The 27,684-nt window shown below is 33.8% G+C and overlaps 2 protein-coding genes across 3 annotated transcripts in view; one reads left to right on the top strand and one right to left on the bottom strand.

Moving 5' to 3' along the window:
• Positions 1-27,531, top strand: part of shams (glucoside xylosyltransferase 1 shams) — a 34,789-nt gene extending 7,258 nt beyond the window's left edge. The window contains exons 4-7 of one of the 2 annotated variants that reach the window (XM_069821619.1): positions 2,662-2,854; positions 7,396-7,545; positions 9,660-9,832; positions 10,121-27,531. In XM_069821619.1, coding sequence (XP_069677720.1) covers positions 2,662-2,854; positions 7,396-7,545; positions 9,660-9,832; positions 10,121-10,261 — 657 coding nt within the window. In that variant the 3' untranslated portion in view covers positions 10,262-27,531. Of the gene's footprint in view, positions 1-2,661; positions 2,855-7,395; positions 7,546-9,659; positions 9,833-10,114 lie in introns of both variants that reach the window. The other variant, XM_069821618.1, reaches the window with a different exon arrangement.
• Positions 25,835-27,684, bottom strand: part of LOC138696531 (dehydrogenase/reductase SDR family member 11-like) — a 32,244-nt gene continuing 30,394 nt past the window's right edge. The window contains exon 7 of the mRNA XM_069821622.1: positions 25,835-25,965. Coding sequence (XP_069677723.1) covers positions 25,963-25,965 — 3 coding nt within the window. The 3' untranslated portion in view covers positions 25,835-25,962. The remainder of the gene's footprint in view (positions 25,966-27,684) is intronic.

Genomic DNA, 27,684 nt, shown 5'->3' with positions numbered 1-27,684 from the left:
TTGTAACAATAGTTTAGGCTGCTATGTTTTTGTTCAAAAGTTACTTAATAAATTATTGAGTTTCAAATATATTGAGAGAGACTGTAACTCTGTCACCTTATTACTTGTCGCCAAAAGAACTGGGGTTCAATTTCTGGTAGTTATTATGGTCAGCAAGTGCTATGGAATTATTTATCTCCAAGCACTGCAATTTTTCCAGTCATGTCTTGAATAAATTTACCATTATGTAAATATTAAATGAGAATTTTCGTCCTCAGTATATACCAGGTGGTGCAGAATGAACTCATTATTTTGAAATCTTCACTACTCAGGAATCTTATATCAACATTTATTAAAAGAAAGGGTTTCATATGCAGTTCACGAGAATTTCTATTACTCCAGTATCACATGTTGTGTTTATTCACTTTACCAGCAGTGTTGCCAACTTAGCCATTTTATGAATAAATTAGCATATTTAGGGTGACACTTAGCCATAGAAATTCTAGCCTGTAATGTAACATATTTTATATGGATTTTTGGCCAGAGTTTAGTTTTTTTTAAATATTTATTTCTAAAAATATCATATGAAAAGAAAGCTCATATGAAACCACTTAATTAAAAATGTCATACCATGACTACTTTCAAAACTTAATATCGTCATATTGTTTGATTTGCGCGCAGCACAAATGTTCTCGATTTGCTATGCAATTACAGATCACACCACATATAGAAGCAACAATCACTCACTTTCTTTTTCTCTTTCTCTTGTTTCCTTTGCTTCTCTCTCATTGTTCACGCAGCACTTTTGGCTGAAGGAATGCATGGAACTGGGAATTACCAACTGGGAAGAACTAGCAAAAGACAGAATAGAGTGGAAGCGTTTTGTGAAATCGACATGGAGTCGACATGCTCCATAATGTCCTTTGATTGATTGATTGATTGATTGATTGATTGATTGATTGATTGATTTATTTATTTATTTATTTATTTACTTACTAACTTACTTACTTATTTATTTATTTAACAAAAACATAACATTAGCTACTTAATATTTTTTTTGTAATAACTGAAAATACAACTCGTGTGAATGAAAGTAATACATTTTCTTCTGTTCTGCACGTGCGACACACACATGCACACATACACTTAAATCTAGGAGTCATGATTACTTATTACAGAAATATAGTGGTTAATAGTATCTGTCAATCAAGTCAGGGTGAATAACGAAAAGTTAAGAGTCTTGCCATTGGAAAAAAAAAAAAGTATCTGTTAGACAAATGGAGCACATTGTTGAAATACATGAAAACGTGTCAATAATACATGCTATTTCCTGTCTAATGAGTGACGACATAAGCCAGACTTACCAAGTAGCAGTGAATGTAGTGGTGGCCTACTCTTATAGTAGTTAGAAAAATTATATGTGTGTAACTGTGAATTTTTTCTGTTCTTGCAATATAGCATGCGAGTCCCAATTGCCCACGTTATTTATGTAATTCTAAGTAATCAGTTCTCACTTGAAAGGAGACTCCTTTCAAGGTATTTGGAAACTTAAGACTGCATCTACATGCAGAAATGTGGTGTCCCATTTGACTTATGGGTAAATTTTCGAGTTAAGGGTTAAATTCCTATTCTCATTTTGTGTGCCTAGATCCTCCACATATCATGTCTTGTGGTTCTTGGATGGGTGTTTGAAAATATGGCTATTTAGTAATTGATGATACTAGAAATAAATAATTAATAATAATATAATGTAAAAACAAACCGACAACTACAGCTTGCACAAAAAATAAAAAAGCTGCTTTCTTTTCTTATCTCCTGACTATACATGCGGCATTTGTTCTGTAAGCAACTGTACATGACAATCTCAAATCTTAAAGAAAAACAGCATAAACAAAGGTTCGCTGACCATCCTGACTCTATAACTGCTTAAGTTTCACCTGCCAATTTTATTATTTGTTTTGTGGGACTTACGTCAGTCTTTTGAATCATGGCTATAAATCTTACAGCACATTAACTTTAATGTGTTGTTTATTTAGAGTAAGGGAAAGGGACAGTTGCACGTTTAGAAATCAGATTTATTAGCTTTTCATGTACTAGCAAGGAAAGTAACATCAAGGCTTCTAAAACCGATGAGAGAGGAGAGTAATAAGCAATTTTCTGCCTCTAATGTAAGTCCGCAAGATATACATTCCTAACATAAAATGAATTGTAATTAAACAAAATCGCCAATGTGCTGTAGTACTGGAGAACTTTAGGAGCAGCCATTACTGCCTTTAATATTAGGCAATAGATCGCTAAACTTTGATTAAGCTTAAACCTAAGCCAAAGTAACCTTTCTTAACCCAGTGATATTACCGACAATTTCTTTCTAAAACTCAGTAACAATGGTAAAAATTGACGCCATAGCATACTCAACTTTCCTATACTAGATGTCATGGACAAGAAAGGTTTGAAATTACGGTATTTGATTAAATTGCTATGTTGTTAGTTTGTGGTACCAGGGTCTATATATGGATTTTTCATGATACCGAAAGTTATTTGCAGAAGTATTATGAGAGAATCCTGACCTATTTTAATGGCTAGCCCAAGGATCTTAAAAGAAATATTAATAAAAATATTTTGATCTATTTCCACCAGATGTGTGCCATAGTTTTTCTAATTATGTCTTTGTTTGATTTCTAGACTGTGTTGAGTGATATTGACTCTCTTCTTTATGTTGATACGGACACACTATTTCTTGGACCTTTAGAAGATGTTTGGAGACATTTTGATCTTATGAATTCTACACAGATGGCTGCACTTACTCCAGAACATGAAGATCCTAACACAGGCTGGTACAATCGTTTTGCAAAACATCCATATTATGGACCTTTAGGTTTGTTGCCTTTTAAAACCTCTACTGTAGTCGTAGTCCTAAATATGATGTTTATTGTAATTCATTTTTGTCATTATGCCATAAATGTAGGAAAGTAACATTTTCTTACCCATATCTTTACAATTTGTAGTCAGTCTTAGTTAACATAACAATAATTTCAGGAGTTAGGAAAAAAATAAAAAAGCAAATTGACTTTCTTGCCATTGAGAACAGGGTGTAACTAAACAATCCTTAGTTCCTTCGGAGGTATTAGGGGAGGCGAAAAAGACACATTTTCATCATATACATATAATTTGAAACAGTAACAGGAAGCACTATTTTATTAAAATAACAACCAGTGCTTATAGTGGGCCAGTATGAGCTGCATATATATCTGAAACCTGAGAAAAGAGACAGTATGGCATACTGTTAATAAGATTGATAAAATGTTAATTTAATATACCTTTATAAATAAGGTCACTATCCATCCCAAACAATTCATTTTATACCTCAAAATCTGTGCTTCAGTGGCTAGTCATGATAATATCTTTGAAAAATATTGGAGTGCAAGAGGTCAAATGACTTGGTCAAACGCCTGGCATTAGGAAACAACAACAACAACAATTCATTTTATTTAGTTTACACTTAATTACGTATTATGAATATGATGAAAGCTCTTTTACATAATTTTAATGAAATTGTTAAATATTTTTAATAATTACAAAGGGTTAACAACTTCTAATAATTTGGAATGAACACAATTCATAGAACTGAAGGTAACTCTTAATTTCTCATTATCGCATGAAATTTAAACACAATTTTATTCTCTAAAAGCTTCACTCTAGCTTAGATTGGTGTGAGACACGTGTGAGATCAGTATCTGTTTCGAATTATTGTTGGACTACACAATGTGTTCAACAGACGAAAGGAAGAACGTTTGGGAAACTGTGGCTCCTATTGTGAGTTTTGGATGATATCATTAACTGTAAGTGTCTTACCTTTCAAATAAATATATTAGAATATGAATAACTTTCTATTACATGTACTGTAATATTTTTTTTATTAATTTGCATGCTAAGAAATTATTTGTAGTTTTATAATTTAAGTTTTTAAAAAGCCCTATGTTATTGTCTATTCCATTTTGAGGTTGATTTTTCTTAATTATTATTTATTCTTTTGCAATTATTGCCACCACCCTTCCTGTATTTACTCATATTAGTTGCGTACTGTCATCCTTTTTTAAAAACACTTTAAGCTCTGATAACACATATATTCTACATATGTCGTACATTACCCAAAATCAAATTACATTCATAATTCATTTCGTGTCTCAAACAGTTACTCGAAGTGGAGGCCACTGACATTGACACAATAACATGCTAGATCACTATTATGTCTACATGGAGCCAACATTTTCAGCAGCTTTTATTAATGCTGGGGAGTGATTTGTGATTTGAAGACCTGTGATTTTGTCACTGCTTCCAACCCATGACAATAGTTCGAAAAGCACAGTTCCGAGAAATTGCAATCTCCGTCCAATATGTGACTCATAGAAATGATGGCGACTGACATCAACTGTGATTATGTTGAACATATGCAGACAGCTACAAGTTAGAAGATTCATATTAAGTTTAATGATAAGATGACTGGAATCTGTTACTGTATCATCCCACTCAACTCTTTGATATTCAAGCGTACACTCCTCACCGCATGTTTAAAATTGACAATTATTTATTGTTGTTGTTGTTGTTGTTGTTATTATTATTATTATTATTATTATTATTATTATTATTATTATTATTATTAGTTATCACTATCATCATTGCTATCTCTGTTTTCCTTTTTTTTTGTTTTTCTTTTATTAGCTCGATGAGAGCTCTATAGTGTTCTTTTGACCCTGTTGACTCTCTATAGGGCTCTAATTTAATTTGTATTATTTTCATCAATGTTTGTATTTCTTTTTTTTTTATTTGTATGTGCTATCTGATAGGATGGAAGAGAAGCCTTATGACCTTAATCCTGTCAGATTAAATAAATTAATAAATTACTCGCCATGCTAATCAATATTGTTGATATAATATTTATGGCAGAGGTATGTCAATTTGCAGAAGAGTGATAAACATAAACATCTGTCTTCTGCTGGAAACAAACCATGTGTCGTCATATAGTAGTTAAGTTACATTTGGAATAACTCGACAATATTCCAATCAGTATGCATCAGCAGAACACAAAACTCACACTGACAAAATCGCTGTTACCTATCACAATTAGAGAAATCATCATTTCCGCCCAATATGTGACTCATAGCGATGATGGTGACTGTTACACTACTATAAATGACTGTGTGTGACAGTTCCAGACAACTTCAGCTCGTTGTCTCGTGAGTGACAAGCTTATCGTAGTACAGGAACATTAAGAGAGGGAAGTAATTTATACAAAGATATTTTAAGCTAGCCTATCCATAACAACATTGAAGTATTAATAGCAACTACAAATAAACGTTTTCGTAGAAGCTAACTAAACATGATACAAACATAGCAACATTAAATGTTGGATATGTTACATGAACACTAGGAACAAAAACATAATAATATATAGAATACAAAAATCACACTGTGACAGAATCATCATTTCTCACAACGATTTTCCTGGAGCTATCACAGTTTGGAGCTGTGATGTTAAAATGCTGTTACACCTCACCACTAGCTTTTATACTACTTTATCATTAAATAAGCCAATGTAACAACATTTGTTATATTCTAATCAGTGTAACTTCGTAAGATATTGTTGTTGGTATCTGTGTTGTTGTTCTATACCATATGTATATAATTAAAATACACTTGCTTGCACATACGCATGTATCCATATCGTGTCTTTATTCAGTATGTGAGGGGTTTTCGTACTACTCAAGGTGATGTAAAAGATATTGAGAGAATTCAGAATTATATAGTTATATAATGTATGTGACATATTTAATCTATTTCCTGTGTGTGGCTCTCTATAGTGAGATCTTTATTATGAGACAGTCCTAAAAGACGAGTCTCTAATACCACTAGTTTTTCCTGGAATCTCATTACTTACCTCATCATAGTATTTTCTTCTTCTTCTTCTCCTTCTTCTTCATCTTCTTCTTCTTCTTCTTCTTCTTCTTCTTCTCCTTCCATATTCTGGATTATCAGATATTCCATGCTCTTTGTGTCAAGAATAGCAAAATTCTCCATGCATAGTAGAAGACTTGTATCACTGAAGTTGTATGAAGATAAGTTGTCAGGATGCAGACTTTACTATGAATAGCTTGCTTTAAATTGTAGTTCAGTCAAATTATTGACACAGATCTCTGCATACATTCACATTTGAGACTATTGCAATTGAAGAGTCCACTGCAAGAATGATGGATGTCACTTTCTTGTCGAAAATAAACCAAGACTGTCAATGCATAGCTTAAGACATACAGAATGTACATAGAGAGTTATAGGACATTAACACTGATAGTCATTGTCCAGTAATGATCGGAAAATCACAGTTAAGCTTTGAGCACTAAGCATTTCAAACTTTCAATTGCTTCTCCTGAAAAATGTATTTCAAATGACATCCAACATTCTTGCAGTGGACTCTTCAATTGATAGATAGGTATCTAAAGAATTTAACGTCCTCCTCCTCCATTGGCTTTTAAGGAACCCAGAGGTTCATTGCCGTCCTCACATAAGCCCGCCATTGGTCCCTATCCTGAGCAAGATTAATCCATTCTCTATCATCATATCCCAACTCCCTCAAATCCATTTTAATATTATCTTCCCATCTACGTCTCGGCCTCCCTAAAGGTCTTTTTCCCTCCGGCCTCCCAACTAACACTCTATATGCATTTCTGGATTCGCCCATACGTGCTACATGCCCTGCCCATCTCAAACGTCTGGATTTAATGTTTCTAATTACGTCAGGTGAAGAATACAATGCGTGCAGTTCTGTGTTGTGTAAAGAATTTAACATCGAATATAAATATACAGTAGAACCCTGACTATCTGTCCCTGAATCATTTGCTGAATTATCCATCACATAAAAAAAGGAACACAACTATCGTAAAAAATTACACTTTGCACACTTGTTGGAATATTTCTTAGTAATTACTAAGTTTAGAATGGACAGAAAAAAAAACAAATTTGTTGTAAGGAAGTGCAGAGAAAATAACAGACTGTTTAAGTTATCTTAAATGGCACATCGGATAGAATCAAGTCCATAAAACTTTATAATACGAATTATCCGTTTTTTTATTGACCATTCACTATGTCGCATCCATTAAAATGGTTAATTGGGGTTGTATTGTGTGTGGAATACTAATGAAAGCTATGAATGAAATAATTTCTGTGGGTAAATAGATGTATCCTGAGTGAATCTTGTGCTTTTCTTTTTTTATGGTGAAGGTAGGTGTAATCTTTGAAATGTTGCGTTTTAAAACTTGTTTACAGGTTTGGATTAGACACTTTTGTTTTTTTGTCAAAGTAACTTGTATATTTTCAAAGGGATGTTATTAAATAGTGTTTATTGCAGTGTTTGTTTATTTCCAGGTGTGAACTCTGGTGTTATGTTGATGAATCTGACTCGGATGAGAACATTTAGCTGGACCAACTATGTTGTACCTATTTACAAAGAGTACAAGTTGAAAATCACATGGGGCGATCAGGATATCATTAATATTATATTTCATTTTCATCCAGGTAAATTTAATGAAACGAAGTGTAGTCATTATTAAATATTGTTTATAACAATTATAACCATGTTTGCAAAGTTTTGTAGTGATGTTTCTGGTTTTCCTGGCTTTTATCCTTTTATTCATTGATATTTTGTAGTAGCTTATCACTTGAAATAATGTCACTTGTGCTTACATTATCCAGTTTACAAAATTAAATTTGAATAAAGTATACTGTATGTTAAATGCCGTTTTTTCCATAGCTAAATAAATATTGTAATAATCTTGCATCATTATCATTGTCGTCGTCGTCATCATCATCATCATCATCATCATAATCATAATCATAGTATAGGTGATGTTCTACTGTTCATGTTACAGTGGAGGAAATTAATATAAAGGCAGTATGAGTTTTGTGGCAATTACGTTTATTTTGTTGATTTGTTTTACACTTCTGCCTTATCCTTGACAGATATTTACTAACAACTTATAAAGAAACCATACCAAACTGAATTTATCATTTTGCTTTACACATAATACATGGAGTGAAAACCCACTGTCTTAAGGGAAGAAATTAATATAAAGGCATCTTTCTATTGTAGATAATAAAATAAAGAAACAATAACAAAACACATTGCAACAGAGTTCTAGTACTTGGTTGGACCACCATTGTTCTTAATAACTTGAAAAATTCCCTTTGCCATTGATTTAACAACTCTGTTTAATTCGTACATAGAAATTGAAGCCCACTCTGCACGAATCGCATTCTTTAGTTGAGCCACAGTCTCAAACTATCTTCCGTTGTGATACACATGCCTTGCTATGATTTTCCATAGGTTTTCTATGGGATTTAAATCTGGACTTGTTGATGGCCAGTTCAGAAGTGTGATTCGTTTCTCGAGAAACCACTTCTTCGGTTTGGTAGAGACATGAATTGCAGCATTATTTTGCTGAAAAATCAGGTTGTCATCAAATTCTTCATACATCCGAACCAACTTCGATTCCAGCATCTCTGTGTAGGTGTCAGAATTCATCCTGGTGTGCACCCATGTCAAGTTGGAGGTACCTTGAGCAAAGAATGCTGCCCAGATTATCATACTTCCGCCACCAAAATTTCTACTCATTCAAACTTAGTCCTCTGTACGGAGGTCATGCCAGTAATACTGATATCCATCTAGTCCATCCAAATTAAATTTATTCTCATCGCTAAATATCACTTGACCCCACTTTGAGGTCCAGGACATATGTTCTTCAGCAAAAGACATTCTGGCCTTCTTATGGACATCTTTTAGAGGTGGTTTACTAAATTGTTTCTTAAAGACTAGGTTATAGTCTCCTGCCAGAATTTGTCTTACACGTCTGGCAGTGACCAGCAACTTCAAATCAGTAACTATTTGAGAAGCAAACATGTTTTTTACCTTTGCTGTGCGCAGGATAAGTCGTTTAGTACGTGGAGAGCTTTCTTGTCCGACCATACCTCCCATTTTGTCCATACTGTGTGCCCAATTTCACAAAATTATCAATAACACAACTTGAACGTCCTAATTTTTTGGCGATTTGCGGATTGGAGAGTTTCAACTCTTTGTAAGCATAATGCTTTCTTTTTCTTCATTTCATAGACACTTTCCACGTGGCATTGTAGCGAGTGCTGGCGAAAAATGCTACAGTCACATCTCTCCAATACAACTGCAGTGATTTGTTTACACCGAGTTTTACATTAGTGGCAGCACAAGTGCATTTATACCAATTTCCACCCCCACAACAGCGTTATTTTTGTTTCTATCCAATGTTTTCACATGAGGTGTGGGAACATTAGTGCAATGTGATATCCCTAAGTAAACTACATCATAGTTATCAGAAATGCGATATATGAATAAATACGTACGTGTTATACTGCAAAACTCAAGTGCCTTTATACTGATTTCCACCACTGTACAGCTGCTGTTTGTTATTGAAAATTGATGGTGATAATAATAAAATATTAATGATGATAACTATAGTAGTGATGTGAAGGTAATGATGAAAATGAGTAAGATGACAGTAATGATAACAAAATCGAATTGTTACATTATTGTTGTTAACAATTAAGATAAGCAAAACTGATGCAGTGTATAAACTGTGAGTCTAAATTTGGTTTTCCAGATAAGTTATACATATATCCATGCCGATACAACTACAGACCAGACCATTGTATGTATATGTCAGTTTGTAAGAGTGCTGAGAGTGAAGGTGTTGCAGTGCTGCATGGGAGTCGTGGAAGCTTTCATGCGGAAAAACAGCCGGCATTTCGAGCTATTTATCGAGCCATGGAGGAGGTAATTCTGCTTCACAATTGTAGTAGTGTGTGCAGTAAAATAATTTGCTTTGATATGGGCAGATTACATCTGTTCCTTCTTCATTAACCCAAACAATCAGTAGTTCACTGTTATTTTTAAAACCCTTTTATAATAGTGCACAATTACGTATATGAGATATATCTGCTTTTCACTCTTCAAAACAGATTATAAATTTTGAGTCACAATTTGTATGTAAATAGATATCCAGAAAGATGCGAAAGGAAATATTTTGTAATTGACTGTAACTGTCTTTTGTTACAGTACCAGTTGGGCATTGATTCATATGTCAATCTGTTTTTAACAATAAGGAACTACTTAGAACTAACTACTTCATCAAATTGCGGCAAGATTCAACACATCTTCACGAAAGCAATGCAACAGTTCATTCCAGACTCATATGGTAGATAATGTGATAGCACATTACACATGCTAGGGTGAGGTAAGTCACCATTTTATAAGACTCCCATTGAATTTTATGGTAGCCATCTAGTGTTGGCTAATTTGATAGCCATAAAGACCACTGACTAGCCTACAATTCTGTAAGCACATTTGTAACTGGTAGATAGTAATTTTATTCCATACAGTTACAAACACATTCATACAATTTTTCAGCGTGTAGAAATCTTTAGATTCATAATCACATGAACCACAAGCACTACATAAGCTTCTGATTCAAATAATACAGAGTGTATCATGTAACGACCAGTTTCAGGAGTTACAGGAAACTATACTAGGCATGGAAACAATTTTGGGTGACACTTCAGTGAGAATACAGAAAGATTAGAAATATGAGACAACTTATGTCAGCCATTTCATCTCTAATGTTTCCTGGTTTCCACTATTTATTATTTTTTTTAGTTGGTTATTTTACGACACTTTTTCAAACTGCTGCTATGATTATATAGCGTCTGAATAAGATGAAGGTGATAATGCCAGCGAAATGAGTCTAGGGTCCAATGCCGAAAGTTACCCAGAATTTGCTGTTATTGTGTTGAGGGAAAACCCCGGAAAAACCTCAACCAGGTAACTTGTCCCAACCAGGATTTGAACCCAGGCCCACTCATTTCACAGTCAGACATGCTAACCAATGCTCCACAGTGGTAGACTTTCCACTGTTACGGCATGTCATCACTTGTAACATGTGGTGAATGATGTAATTAGAAAAATTGACCTTCTGCAATTAGTCTCTCTGGGAACATAGTACAAAGCAATGGTGGCTCACCCATAAGGGCTGCAGCCCTCCTTGAAATTTTAAATAAGAATCTGATGGTAGAGACTGGATTAATCTTGCACAGGATAGGGACCGATGACGTGCTTATGTGAGGGTGGCAATGGACTTGAGGGTTCCTTAAAAGTCATAAATAGGTATCATATTTGAATAATTTTTAGGGTTTTGTGTACTTTCGCAAAGGAAGCTTTTAATAGAAAAGGGAGCATCTTCTGCGGACTTCTGGAAAAAGAATTAAGGAAGATACTAGTGAAGTGCTTTGTGTGAAGTGTGACATTGCATGGAGCGGAAACATGTACATTACAATGACATGAAAGACTTGAAATGTGGATATGGAGAAGGATGGAGCATGTGAAATGGACAGATAGAATAAGAAATGAAGCCGTATTGAAAAGAGAGCGTGAAGAAAGAATGATGCTGAAATGATCAGGAAGAGAAAAAGGAATTGATTGGATCATTAGCTGAAAAGAAACTGCCTACTGAAGGATGCACTGGAAGTAATGGTGAACAGGAGAAGAATTCGGGGCAGAAGAAGATATCAGATGATAGATGACATTAAGTTATATGGATTATATGCGGAGACTAAGAGGAAGGCAGAAAGTGGGAAAGATTGGAGATGCTGGGTTTGCAGTGAAAGACCTGTCATTTGGCAGAACACACTGTATGTCTATGTACTTCCTTTAAAGATAGGCTTATAGGCCTATTTAAAATCATCCACACCTCCACACCCTCTTACCTAGCATCTCATTTTGTTTACCTTTCACTACCTCGAACCCAGAACATGTACCTTCTCTCTATTCCTCTGCACAGAACATCCTTCTGCTCATCATCTTTCAGCATATCGATTTCACGCCTCTGGAATTCTCTCCCTGACCATGTCAGAGACTGCTGGACAATATCAAAATTCAAATTTAAATTAAAAAGTCATATTCTAGCTCATGGAATTGCTTGTTCAACAGCTCTTAGATTGCGCAACTTCGGCTTAACCCATGACATATAATAAATATTGTAACTCTGCTGTTGCAGAATTGACAATTAATATGCAATGTATTTATTATTATTATTATTATTATTATTATTATTATTATTATTATTATTATTATTATTATTATTATTGCTATCTCTGTTTTTTTTTTTCTTGTATTAGCTCGATGAAGCTCTATAGTGTTTTTTTTTACTCTGTTGACCCTCTATAGGGCCTTAATTTAATTTGTATTATTTTCATCAGCGTTCGTATTTCTTTTTTGTATTTACTTATTTTTTTTAGTTTGTTATTTAACGATGCTCTGTCAACTACGAGGTTATTTAGCATCAATGAGATTGGTGATAGCGAGATGATATTTTGGCGAGATGAGGCCGAGGATTCGCGATAAATTACCTGGCATTCACCTTACTGTTGGAGAAAACTTCAGAATAAACCCAACCAGGTAATCGGCCCAAGCGGGAATCGAACCTGCACCCGAACGCAACTTCAGACCGGCAGGCAAGCGCCTTAATCAACTGAGCCATGCCAGTGGCTTTTTGTATTTATATGTGCTATCTAGTAGGATGGAAGAGAAGGCCTTATGGCCTTAATCCTGTCAGATTAAATAAATAAATAAATATGTAAATAAATTATATTTGCGTTCAGCTATAACCATTTGTAGATAGTTATGTTCATCAATAGCAGTCAAGCTATATACATTTTGAAGTGTGCCCTTCTTAGGCAAAACTATACGTAGCATCTGGGCAGCAAGGTGATTAAAGATAGAGTAGGGGAGAATGCTTGTGAATACCGCAAGTGGGGATCTGCACTCAATGCAGACAAATGTATCACCCAGACTTACAATGAAGCAATTTTAATGAGTGAAGAGAAGGGAAGTGTGCAGACAGTTGTTAAAAAATCATACAAATGTGCACATTTTGTGCATAGCTATTCACATCAGCTAATTGTAGAAAAGGCAGCATCACAGAATTCGCAAGCTCGTATTTTCTTTTAGCAGTCTTGCTGCTATACCTGCATAATGCAGTTTTTTCAAAGCCGTCTTCATGATTAGCTATGTTGGACAGGTTTGTAAATGGATACATGGAAGATCAAACGCAAAATGGAATTTTAATAGTTGATTAGTTAATACCATGTTTTAAAATAAAGAGAATCTAGTAGAACGCTTTGAGAAACATCAAATTGACAGAAATCATTCCACTGTAAGCAGCTACAAGGATTCTCTGTAAGTTGAACGACCAAGACTTCATCTGAATCAGGGATTGCAGAAACGCCACACACAGTGACATGTGCTGTTTCTGCAATCCCCGATTCAACTGTTGGAGAGAATGTTTTCATGAGATCATGTCCCATGTGAATACTTTATATAACCAGCTGCAGCATTGTATTGCCAACTCCATTAGTATCTATAATGCAGTAACATTTCAAGAGCCAAGTATTGTATGTCACTCTTCAACAAGAAGAAACTCCTCTCATGAAGAAAAGGGGAAAGAACTCTCAATATCTTGTCTCTGCAAAAGAAGTGTGTAATACCATTTTATTACCAGATAAAAGAGAGATTTGCTTTCGATAAACATGTCGGCAGCAAAATTTCTAAATTTCTTCCTTTTCGAAGACAATAGGTATAAATTATATATAATTTCTTTTGCCCGAATTTGATAGAACTATTGAAACTTACCCTTTCTTATGTAAAGAACGTCTGAAAATCTGCTTTATACAAGAGGCAAGAATTCCGCAGGATTTCAGTGGGATATGCAGAATTTTGTCAAGGGTTTAAATAATTGTTTACAATTCACATTATTGGTATTTTACATTTTGTGTATTATTATTATTATTATTATTATTATTATTATTATTATTATTGCTATTGTTATATATTACGGTATATTTATCATATTAATATTATACTATGTTCCAATATTCATGAATATCCTTATAAAATTTTTTAAACGTATTTTTTTTACAGCCATCCATTTTTTTTTTTTTTTAATTTTAACTTTTGTTTAATTTTGTATATTAAAAAATGCTTGTGTCATTTTACTTACACAATAATCACATATATTTAATCAACAATAATTATTTGTATATATCAGGTAAGATACTTCACTTTACATAACAGGAATCCATGGAAATAGTCAAACATATTGGAATAAATTTAATTAAACACATTAATGGAACTTGGAGCTTACCAAGGATGAAGAATGAAACTGACATGATGAATATATTGAAGAAGGAGTAGGAGGACTATGTCATATGTTGATGTAGATTTTGTTACTCTGACAGTGAAAAATTAGAGAAGGGGAAAACGATTACGGATAAAAAAAGTACTCAAATCTAAATATGTTATTTTTTTTATGTTCAAGGGGGGTGGTGGGCTTATGAAAATAAATGAAATCATGTTGGATACAGAATCATTAATTCCTGTACAGAAGTGTTCACTCTCCTCAAATAATTACTACTACTACTCCCATGACTACTATTAAGCCTGAAAGATGCTTCTCTACGTTGAAAAGAGTGAAAACTTTTCTAATAAGTACAGTGACACAAGACTATCTTGCTGTTTTGGAAATGTTAAACATAGAAAAATGTTTGATTGACAAAAGTTTTAATTTCAGTGATAAAGTTATCAATACATTTTCCATCGCAGAGAAAGGAGACTGGACTTCGTACACAAATGAAATTGTGAATGAAGCAGTGACATATCTTTGATTTTATTAAGAACACAATACACTATTGCATATTCTCATTAGTATTTTCCATTTAAATTTTAATGTGTATAGCGTTTCGTAACTTAAGTCATTATTTAACATTAATATCATGAACATCCTCTGATTAAAGTTCTGGATGATATGTACATATATTATCAGGCAGTACATCTCACTTGACAGTAAGTGTCGGAGGAAGAACAATTTGTTTGTATGCATCTGAAATCTGACTTGTGTAATATGTAGCTAGTCGGCGATGAATGCAATGGCGGGGGAAAGGAACTGACCACCCTAACTCATTATCTCCTGGCCTAGTTGCCTCATAAGTGGTGTCTTCTTGGTATCACTTGTGAAGTTCAGACCTGTCTTTGGACAGTTGACTAAACAACAACAACAATATCACGAACAGCAGCAGCAGCACCAAAAAGGATTGGATCAATGATTCGTTATGAGTTCACCTTCAGTACATTTAAAAAATGTATTAATACTATAAATCTCACTGTGCTATATGATAATGCTTATATGTAGAAACGTCTAGAGCAGCTATACCAAACTAACATCTCACGAGCTGCCACTGGTATCAAAGCAGCTCATTCAGTGAGAACGAGGGGAGAGAAAGAGAAACCATTTTACATGTGAGGAGCAAATGATTCAAAATGTACTTATTCCATAATATAATACTTTTCGTAAGGGAGAAAAATTAAATTAATTAAGCAGTAATTTTTTTAAACCAGACGTATTTTTGATGTTAGTGTAGACAATTCAGTACTATCAAAACAGAGGAAATCCATATCGAAGTGAACTTCGTTTGTTGATGGACTGTGTGCATTTTGATTAAAACTTCTCTTATTCTGTCATTTGTACTGCCCTTGAAGTTTTTTTACAGCATTTTTTACCCATTCAATAATGGGTGGAATAGCCTTCCTTTTTATGTTCACTATTGTAGAGAGACCTAGTTGTCATGACGATGCTATAAAAATCGTATAAAGCCTGTTCGACGAAAGAATAAAGTGATTTAAACACATGCATATGGTCTTGAGATCAATGAATAAAATATAGTGACACTTTTATTTGTTGCCATGGAAACAGATTTATGGGTGTTCTGTGGTTTACACCACTATTCTTTCTCTGGAAATGATAAAATTAGAATGCTGTTGATTTCTGTAGTTTTTCTCAATGACAATCTCTAATATCAAAAGGAGATGTTAACATACATGGATTTCTGTCTCAAAATCCTTAATATTTTCCCTTTATTGGTGCTGAAAATGGTCGTTTTCCTGTACACTCTGTATATTTAAATTTGGTACAGTAAAATCTGTCTTAACCAGAATTTTAGATTAAATGAATCGGAAAATTTCTGTAAGCATACAGACTCGTTAGAGTATATCAGAACATATAAATACTTGCATTTAAGTCTCTTGTTTGTGTTGAGGAGACTTTGTTTCATAATTTATTGTTGGAAGTAGATTTTACTGTGACCTTTATCATATATTTCCTACAGAGTTTTCTTAAGATCTTAATAAAGAGTGCAATCAGATCATATCTTTTACATTTTCTCAGACATTGCTTGAATATAACACGAATACAAATCTATTTAAAAACACAGTCCACTGGTAGACTTTTTATTTTCTTACAGTTACTTGTTGTTGGCAAAAAAATAGAATTTTATTTCAAGGCATCCATTACTCGGTATTTGAAAGTGTTGAATGCTTTTAAATGGTTTTGATAGATAATCCTTACCTCTTGAAAACTGGTAATTTTATAGTAATGTGTCTTACAGAATTGAAATATGTTTCTAGATTGGGACCACTTTATAACCACTTGCAGAAATGAATCAACTGTATGTTTTATACTGAATGTCTTTTTGTAATGTTTGTTTGTTGTATTTGAGTGACATATATTATAAAGCCTTGTATACTCTAATAATATATACTAAAACTTGTTAAAAGTTGTACATTGCAGTTATATTATTACAGGGCTTAATTTTTACAAAAGAAAAATCAAACTGAAATGCAGTGTTATTGACTGAACTGGGAAGAGTGTACAGTGGAGATAGTTATTACAGGCACAGTTTTATGGGGATACAGGACTCAATAATGTGCAGAGATGAGCAAATTATTAACATGCGTCTGTATTCTAGCCTTATGATCATGTAACTATGGGAGGAGGAGGGAGGGGATCAAATTTTCCAACCGGAAGATTTTGTTGTAGCATTCCATTTTAAATGTGTGTTATGGGGATCTGTGCTAGACCATGTAAAGTGTTAATGAAAAAATTTATCAAGAGAAAAATCAAGTCATAATGCTGGTTTGATGGAAGTTACGCTAACATAATGATAAGACTGAAAAATGCAGACATAAAAAAAACAATAATGGCTTGTTAATGGGAGGTTTTGCATTAACTTTTTTATTCCCGAAAATAATATCAGAATAACAGGACACTTCGAAGATAAAGAGTACCTTCATTTGCAAGTGAATAGTAGTATCAGAATATAGTTATTTGTCATTTTATTTTGTGGTACTTGAGACTGAGCACCATTATAATTTTTCTTTTTCTTATTAGCTTTCATTGCTTCTTTACTTGTTTGTAACTTTTCTTATTCTGTGAACTGCCATTGTTTGTTTGTTTGTTTACTTGTTTGTTATTTTTCTTACTCTTTTATCTTTCATCATCTATTTGTTCTTTTTTTGTTTTGTATGCTTTGTCTAATGGCAGCTTCTAATTTAAGGAAGCTCTGCTAAATAAATAAATAATCACTATTCCACGAAAATTTTTCTCATTTTTTCTTTGTTCTTGCTTTTTCCATGGATAGTAATTCAATGGATAGCAAGATGAGACAATATTCTGGTATGAAACTGTTTCCCTGGTTCTAATAGAATTTGCATCCCTAGATTGTGCCTGCTTTCCAAAATTCCACTTTGCTTTATAAAGAGAATACTGACAATTTTACAAGATCACCTCCGCCCCTCTTTTTAAGAATACAAAATGATATATCTTTTCTTTTCCTTATTTATCGGAGATTGTTAGTGAGTTAGAACAGGAGATTTGAAAGATATATTTCTTACAGTTCGGCATAAATTAAGCCCTGTATTATTGTGCTGGAACTGTAGCTCAATATTTGAAGTATCCATTTTTGGTATGTTTCATATAAAAGTGCAAGTATCTTCTAGCTTTATTATGTATGTAAGCATGTGTGTGTGTGTATATGTCTGCCTGCATATAATAATATTATATCCATGAGTGAAACTGAACTTTAATAATGGTCTTTCGCATTGAAATTGAAACTGAAACTCAGGATGAATAGGTACTTTCTGACCAATCAAAGTTTATTTTAAATGAGAATTAAGGTGAATCTAAAGTATCGAAGTGACTTGTTAAATACTTGCAGAGTCAAAAAGTCTGAACATGTAGACATTATTTTTATACTGTAACTCTCCTTCAATTAGGATATTTAAATATTTTAAATTTCAGAATTGTTTGGGGAATGCTATGCAGCGAAAATATAAACCTTCCTTATTGCACTCTTGTGCAGTTTTTCACTATCTAAACTTATTTGGAAGTTGTGATTAATTAAATTTTCAAACAACATTTTGAAATTAATGTCCAGAATTTGAATAAAAATCCTATTAAAGTTTTGCAATATTTTTCTGCTTTTGGCATTGAAATGTTTTAATTACGAAAATCATTGTTACTGGTAATAAATTATCACAACTGTGACAAGATGTAAATAAAACAATATATAAAAGATAAATGGAGCCTGTTCCATAAGTAATCAAAATAAATATGCATAATTAATGCTATCATTTTATTGCATGCATTATTTGACTTTCATATTTTTAAGTTGTGTAAGAACACCATATGAATGCAGTATGTAGTGTTGAATGGAATACATTGATTATTACGAAATTGTGACAAATATTTGGAAAAAATTATTATGGGCTGTTTTTAAGATATATTTGCCATAAATAAAGGAAATTTTAATAATTAGGAGCCTGAAATGTAAGAGTCTAAATTGGCATGTCTCTTTCAAAGTTCTCGTTAGTAAGGTCTGTTTGAAATCAAAGTTAGCATTGTAGAATAAATGCTTTTAGTAGCATAGTGCAATAAAACAAGCAGTGTTACGTATGTGGAGGCTTAAACAAGAAGCCAGTCAATAGACAATAATAATGTAATATCTAAGGCAATTATAAAATGAACTTCTTACAATTTGTAAAATTGTGAGGTTCTAGTTATCGTAATCATAATAAAAATAAATTCTTTTTTTTTTTTTTTTGTTGAATAAACAGAATGATCAAATTTAAAAAAAAAAAGAGTGTTAGGTTTGTATTTGTAAGTTGTGCTTTTGTTTTAATAGTAGGTGTTACAGTAAAATCCCTCATATCTGGCACCCAAATAACTGGCAATACCGAAACAACGTCACTGTTGGCTAGGCCAAAAAAAATAGTCATTCATGTGAAAGGGAAGAGTCGGATGAAGGTATGAGTTGTTTTCGTGGCTCACACATGCCGCATATTGTGTTTACTCTTTACATTGTTCACGCGTGTAAACATAGACAGAAAACCCTGTTATGATCCTGGAGTAGATCGGGTAGCTTCGGTAAGCTGTCACTTGGACTTTGCAAACAATGCGCAGAGACAATATCTTTAAATTTACCACTTGAACTCTCCTATTTCGAAGGGGTGTTGGATAGTCTAAATAGGAAATTGTGAAATTCTCTGTTCCTACAGTGCGTAAAAATTTAATTCGAGTGATAGATAGTATCGTGGCTGTTCCCGCTAAGTGCTGTTGTTGCACAATATATTCTGCGAAACGCAAGCAAAATGTTCTTATGCTCAAATCATCGAGTGCTACTTCGTCTTCACAGTCGCGACGTTGGCTGCACTTCTCTTCACGTCACATGACTCACATGACCGCCATTTAAAATTGTCATAAGGTTACGAATATTTTTAGTATTTTTTACACTATTATGTATTACAATAATAATTATGAACTGATGAATATACATTACCTTATTCAGTATTAAAAATAAACATTGTATATATTTCAGAACTTTATTTTTAAATATCTATATGAAAATTACTAAATTTCAACATGGAAAAAAAAATGTTTGTGTAGTACAGTTTACATAACCTATAAATGTATTTTCTAGTGATGAGATAAACTGCTCTTTTGAGATCACTGTTCGACCTGTGATTGCTCATTTATGATCACGGTGATCTTAGGTAGTGAAACATTGCTCGAACTACAAACTTGTTCGAGGTGAACATTGAACAGTCCATTCTTTCCTGCTCTTCAGAGCATCTCACTGCGATGTTTCGATGCTGTCGATATTTTGCACATGGTAAGAGAGGACGAAAAAATGTTGAGGGTATGTGTTTATACTTCACAAAGTCAAGTGTAAGCACAATACTGAGATGTAAATATAGACGTTTCATTATTTTAAAAACAGATTAAAAGTTTGAAAGTCCGTAATTATTTATTTATTCATTCATTAATTTAATCTAACTGAACATCTGTCATCTGGCTACCCAATATATGATTGTCTGTTTGATCTTGTCCAGTAGTCCTGAAGTGAAATATTTTGGAAAATGTATCATGTGAAATATTATATAGAAAAAAAAACCGGAAAATTAGTAATTTTGACATAATTCACACGTCACTCAGAAGATGAATGAAACATTGCTATTTTTTTAATCACTATCATATTTGATGAAATGTTGTTATTATTGTAATTTTTCTAGTTGAATATTGTAGCCAATTAATAACTTTGACTGCTTAAAATAATGGAATCAATTAATCAATGTAAAATACTGCCAGATTTTCGACTGTTGGCTGACAATAGTATATTTTCCGGCTTTAAAAAAATTAAAATCTGCCATGATCAGCCTCAAATCTACTGAGTTGGCTACACGAAATGTATTGTTAAAATCACGCGCTCACAGTTTGCGGGTGTAATTGTTCCCAGTTTTGTCACTACTAGCCCAGAGGGCTACTAGGTAGCATAAGCACAGCAGCGCACACAGTCAGAAAAGAACATGAACTGTCTCAGCTGGTGAGCAATTTAGCCTCGAACTGTGATCATTGTTTAAAGAGCTGTTTGATCACAGGTGTGATCGTGATTGTGCGATCACTGTGATAAAATCACAGATCAGTGGTTTTCTGCTCTTCATTCCAATTATCGGGCAAAATCAGTTATCCGACACTGGCTTTGTCCCACAGTTGCCGGATACGAGGAATTCTACTATACATGATTTCTGAACTCCATTTTACAAATGACCCAGAATGAAAAGAGTACATCTGCAAGACATATTTTTACCTTATTTATATCTAGTTTCATTTCAGAATTCAAATTTTAACTTTTTAATTAGAGTTAGGTAAAATTTGATATGTCTGAAATGTTTTCTTGTGCAGGATATGAAAACTGTAAGTTTGGTAATTTATGTGAATAGGCACAGAGCATAATATAGTCTTGTAAGAAAATTATAATGACGTGTTGTAACAACACAAACATTTGACTGCTGTAAGTCTTTTATGTGTAAGATAAGATATTCATTGTAAGAGGTGATAATCATTCTTAAAAGATCTCATGTTTTCGTTATAGTCAATTTCGTAGTAACTCTTGGGTATTTGTGCACAGAACCATAGAGGTAAACAACACTTATCTTTTGGGAAAGAAAATTATCTGCCTTGTCTTTAAAGGACGAGAAGAGATGATAAATTTGTGCCAAAATATCGGATTTGTATACCTCTATAATCTTGTGGAAATACCAAAGATTTTATGTATAATTTATTACTTCCCTTTGTTGAACTCCTCCCTTCTCACTGTAAATTTTGTGAGAAATATGATAGAATAATAGTTACAGTAACTTTTCATTAACATGAGGAAAATTGTTACCGAAAATAATCTAAGTGCGGTTTATATTTCTCGAATGAGCAGCTTAGGATTTAATGACTGCTTTATTAATAGTAGGTAATTCAAACTTATATAAGATCTCCGAGAATGAATGGTGGGTTTTCATGAGGTTATTGTGTATTATGTATTATGTGTAATGGCTTAAAAGTGCTTGTATTCAATTCAGTAACTCAAAAGAATTCCGAACAACATTATTATTAAGTTTTAATATGTGCACAATTAAAAACACAACACACGTCATAACAATATTCAGTTTCAATTCACCCTCTGGAAAGAACACCTGGAGTAATGCATGCAATTGCTTATCTGATCCTTTCCTTGAGAATGACAAGATTTGGAATGTTTTCACTGTAAACCTTATTTTTGACATAACCCCAGAGTAAGAAGTCTAATGGGGTAAGATCAGGACTTCGTGTGAGTCACGAGATGGATGCATTTCTGCCAGTCCGTTGCTCTGAAAATCGACGATTCAACTCTTTTATACATGGTTCCCAAAGTGGGGCAGTAGTCCATCTTGCTGGTTGGAAGATGTTCTGAAACCGAGCATCTTCCATTTGCTTGATTCAAGAAAACAAAGTTCTGTGGCATGTCCATATACTCAGTGTGGTTGATGTTGGTTTCAGCAAAGGAAAAGAGCCCAGAAATCTGGCAGTACATTAGGCTACACCAAATGTTGACATTAGAAACATTTTGAATGTGTTTGCTTGTGACGTGTGAATTTTCAGAGTCCCAAATGTGGCACTTGTGCTGATTTATACAACTACTGATATGGAATGTTGTCTCATCCAAGAAGAGGATCTTATCAAGAAATCCGGGTTCATCTTCAATTCTTTGTAGCATGTTAACAGCGAATTCAACCATATGCACATTGTTGTGTGGCTTGATTGCATGCAACAGTTGAATTTTATAGGCATGTATCTTCAATCTCTTCTGCAGTTGATTTAGGAAGATCTAATTGTTGACTATGTCATCCAGTATAACTTTGAGGACTTGAAACAGAGGACTGTCGGATTCTTTCCACATTTTCTTCTTCAGCATATAAATTTAACAACAATAACTTTATTGTGACGATCACAAAAATGGTAAAATAAAAACAAATGAACAAAATCTTTTTGAGTTACTGAATTAAAAAAAAATCACTTTTAATCCATTACACATTATACTTCACAGTAACCTCATGAAATCCCACCATTCATTCTCGGAGCTGTATTAGAGTGATCTTTACTCACAATTTAAGTCACTTCACATTTTCATTTTATATGTCTGAATTGGTATGTTAAACAAATGATTTTATGAGCGAATTAATTGAAAACACTTGTTCCTTGATCTTATGGAGAGCTTGCATGAAAACTATGTTTACTTCATATGAGTCTAGAGATAGGTACAGACCCCGAAACAAAATTTGGGCCACCTAAAGGACTGAGCATGCACAGTATGTTATAACTGGAATTTAAAAAATTCAGGTGACCCAGTTTTTGTTTCTGGGTCCATACAAGTATTACATGATAATTACATTTATTACGCTTATTTTGATGACTTCGAAACTTTGGTTACTGACTTTGTGAATTTTGAACGTTGACTTTTGTAAATCAATTGAAATGTCTCACTGTCTGTAATTTTCCATTCGTAGTATATGCATTTTGATGGTCAGTTAGAAATAAATATTATTCCACAGTAACATTATTAACTTAAAAGTGTAACGTTAATGTCTTTGTGTAGTATGATTGTTCATGACTCTTTGTATACTGTGTTGTGTATGGATGCAACATTTTTTTTAACATGAAAGAACCAGAATGACTACAGAAACTGAAAGTTAAAATACTCATCGCACTACTGGCCTCAACAGTTTCTGACCTTAGTGTATGAACAAATTATACTTGTCTGTTTATATATGTTTCAGTTTCGATGGGCATTCCTAAAATGTCTTAATTTTGTGTATAATTACTTGTAATCTTTGGGTAAATAATGTTTAATGAAGATGAAAGTAAAATTTTATATTAACTCGTGAAATATGATCAAAAATTAAAACAAGGACATTTTAGGTGTAATTAAGGTAAGTATTTTTTATCATAGCCATATTAGTATAATGGTAATATTTTGAAAATTTTAAACATGTAATTTATTTGAGAAAAATAATTACTATTGATACAATTAGTGTGCAGCTTTCACTCACGTTTTACTGAGCTCAAGAGTTTTACACATTGAAGTAAATACAATGAAATGAATATATTGTGCTGTATGTTCACGACCAATAAAAGTTAAAACAGGGTAGTAACTTAGCTTAACATGGAACTAAAGTTTAAATGTATCTGTGCTTCAGTGACATGTCACACATACAGTGGGGAAAGGAGGTACATAAGATTTATAGAGGAAATGTTGAAAATGTTATGTTTTATTTAACGACACTCGCATCTGCCAACGTTATATCAGCGTTGCTGGTATGCCTGAATTTTGTTCCATAGAAGTTCTTTTACATGCCAGTAAATCTACTGACATGAGCCTGTCGCATTTAAGCACAAATGCCATCGACCTGGCCCGGGAATGAACCCGCAATCTCGGATGTAGAAGGCCAGTGCTATACCAACTGTGCCAACCAGGCCGACTTTATAGAGGATTTAGGAGTGAATATATGCTATCAACGACAGTATAGTTGATATAATTCCTAACACACGAATGATGCGAAATCATAGTGAGGCCTCGAAATATTAAAGTGTTTATATACTAATAAATATAGGGTCCCCTATTTATAAATCGCTCTATCTAGTCATATCCCAACTGAACTCTCCGTGGAAACAAACAAGCAGGTTCCATGACCGGAAATCATTGAATGACAGTGTATGAACAACAAAAAATTAATTCCTACCTTTACATGAGAATCTGAAAATACCCTCCATCACAGTCCAGACACAATTGGCACCTCTTGAATAAATTCTGGAACACTCTTTGAAGTTCAGATGGTCTAATCCTAGCTATCATAGCTCGAATATTGTCTTTAATTCTTCTATTGTATGCAATGAGTGTGTCTGTGATACTTTATAGAAATTACACAGGATATTATTTGACAGTAAGAAGAACATCTGAGATCTGGAAGAGGCTTGCAATTTTAAATGTATCCGTACAAAAGAAACCAAATGACCTGGAAATGTACAAAAACTTGCCCAGACATGTTCAAACATTTTTGACAAGAGCTAAACAGGTCACATTGTCATACAGTAGTACCTATACCGATTTCACCTTTCTGATAATCCTACTTGTCTGTGGTGTAATAATCATGATGAAGATTGGAATACATTCTTCTATACTGTTCATTCATAAACCACAAAAGAAGTAAATTAAAATCATCAGTATCAGTTGCAGAAGACACAGCCCTGCAGTATATATTGACTACACCCCAACTCTGGCTACTAGCAACAGGCATCTATAATGAACACCGATCAAAATACCCCTCATTTCTCGTGAAAAACAAAAACTGACTATACTACAGTGGACTTTGTTGTCAGCAAACAGCTGGATACATTAAGGAGATTAATTGAATGATTCTAGTGTATGCAGATTATTTTCACACACTTTCCCCTTCAGTGTTCCCCCAGAGATAAAATCACACGGATTTAAATCAGATGATATCACAAGCCACAATTCTCTGCTAAATGTTACGCCTCTTATTGCATTCAATGAACTTCCTTTTACACTTTTTATAGCCTTTATGCTTCACAGAACAGTCTTAAATAAATATACAAGTGTAGCAAACCATATTATACTGTACGATATTGCATAACTATAGAGACGTCTTCCAACACGTCTCGCTGGAGTCAAGTTCATGATGTTCATACATTTGTGATGTATTATGATTCTCCTGGCCTTGGAAAGGATAATTCTGAGATGGGTAATCAGATTTTTTACTGGACATTACCATCTAAATGAGCATCTATGCATATTGAGTCTTAAGCTGTGGTTTGTTTACGGCAATCATAGCCAGGCGCACATCGCTGGCGATTGTCGCCTGGAATTGCTAGCACTTAAAATGAATGCGCATGGTTTCTTTACAGTGATGATCGCCAACGTAGATCGTTGGACGCGACGCAGATCGCTGGAGGTTGCTTCTGGAGCAAATTCAGGACGCACATTGCCGCATACATGTTCAATAATCGATATTTAGAGAAGGCCATGTAGAAATATTGAATTGGGTTATGGCAGCAAAACAAATGAGAATTGACAGCGATGTATGCTGATAAAGAAACCACTTCCTGATGATCATCGCCGGTGATGTGCATCTGGTGATGATCACTGTAAACAAACCATAGCTTTAGTAATGACCCAACTTGCAGGAAATGTGGGATGGAGACAGAGTCATCACCTCACATTTTGCTGGATTGTCCAGGTTTAAGCCAAATCAGGTATCACTATGTCGGGAAACATTTTATTATCTCACCTCACAAGTGATACCACAAGGCACCACTTATGAGGAAACTAGGCCAGTAGATAATGGGGTAGGGTGGCCAGTTCCATTGCGTACATCGCCAATTAGCTACATATTAAAATATACACCTTGAGATCATAAGAAGAAGAATAAGAAGATGTATTATGATTCGCCACTTATTACATTGCCTGTAAAAGTCCGCCAAGTTAGCTCTGTGGTAGCATGTTTGCCTCCAGACTAGCCGGCCCAGGTTCGATTCCTGGCGAGGTCTGAGATTTTCGTGTAAAATTTCTACCTCGGGACTAGGAGAGATGGCAGTGCGCAATTTCTAATCACTAGATTGTGAACCAATATGCCTGGGTTAAATCTCAAATCTCTCTGTAGTGCATATGAAGAGAAGGCATATGTCACTCTTGATAGTGATTCGTCCATCTGACCGGGACATTAAGCCTGGCGGCCCCCTTGGTGCTATTCAACAGGAGTAGGCTATGTGCTGGCACTGGGTTTCATTATCATTCATTCCAGACACAACACTTGCACATACACTCACCCTAGTACATGACATGACATGATATGACATGACATGACATGACATGTACAGTGGCCTGCCGAAGTGGTGTACAACTAGAAAATGGGTCACAGTCCTGCCATCTATCCGCAATATGCGGAAACCGAATCACGTAAAGTGAAGTGGATAGGCATTGAATACATACAATGCCTGTAAACCCGCAAACAGTTGCTACCCTATCACCAACAGGAACAGCAGAGATATCAGGGCGACTTATAAATAGGTGACACTGTGCAAGCAAAGTTCCATTTCCTCTACATCGAAGCAATATCATCTCTTGAGAACAACCTTATAATTTTCAAAGACACTTTGAGTGACCTGGTAAAGTGTAAGAGAATGTCCTATGGCCTTAACTCTGCCAGTATAAATATATTATTATTATTATTATTATTATTATTATTATTATTATTATTATTATTATTATTATTATTATTATTATTATTATTAAGTAATCATGACTCAGTCTCTCTCCCTCTCTCTATTTCTCTTCCTCAATCTATAATGATGCTGTTGAACTACAGAGTTAGACGTGAAAGAAAATTTATTCTATACAAATTTCAAAAAGTCTCCTGCAGTTTAGTTCCAAGCTCTGCTGATGAGTAGGCATTATTTGACAACCATGCCACCACTAGAACTATTCACGTTTTCATTACTTAATGTTGTCAATGTAATTTGATATTCATACAAAAATAAACCTCCTTTCCCTGTAAAAATATTGCTTGTTACACTACCATTAACGTTTGTATTTGTACTGCTCTGGTAATTTATACATTGTTTTATTGTTGTTAATGTAACATGATGTGATTTAATGTTGATTAAAATTTTACAAGCACATGAAGGGAATAAATGTATATAATTTAAATTATACATGAAATAAATCATTTTTAATCAAATTTTCTCCACTCTATAATTACGACTTTTATTTGACAAGACATTCTAAACAGTTAACCAAGTTAATATCAATGTTTGGAGGAAGAAAAAGGTTGAAATTATGTTAAAACGAATACATTTCAGAATA

This window comes from Periplaneta americana, chromosome 3 (genome assembly GCF_040183065.1).
Source record: "Periplaneta americana isolate PAMFEO1 chromosome 3, P.americana_PAMFEO1_priV1, whole genome shotgun sequence".
Classification (NCBI taxonomy): Eukaryota; Metazoa; Arthropoda; class Insecta; order Blattodea; family Blattidae; genus Periplaneta; species Periplaneta americana.
This window is presented reverse-complemented; position numbering and strand designations above follow the sequence as displayed.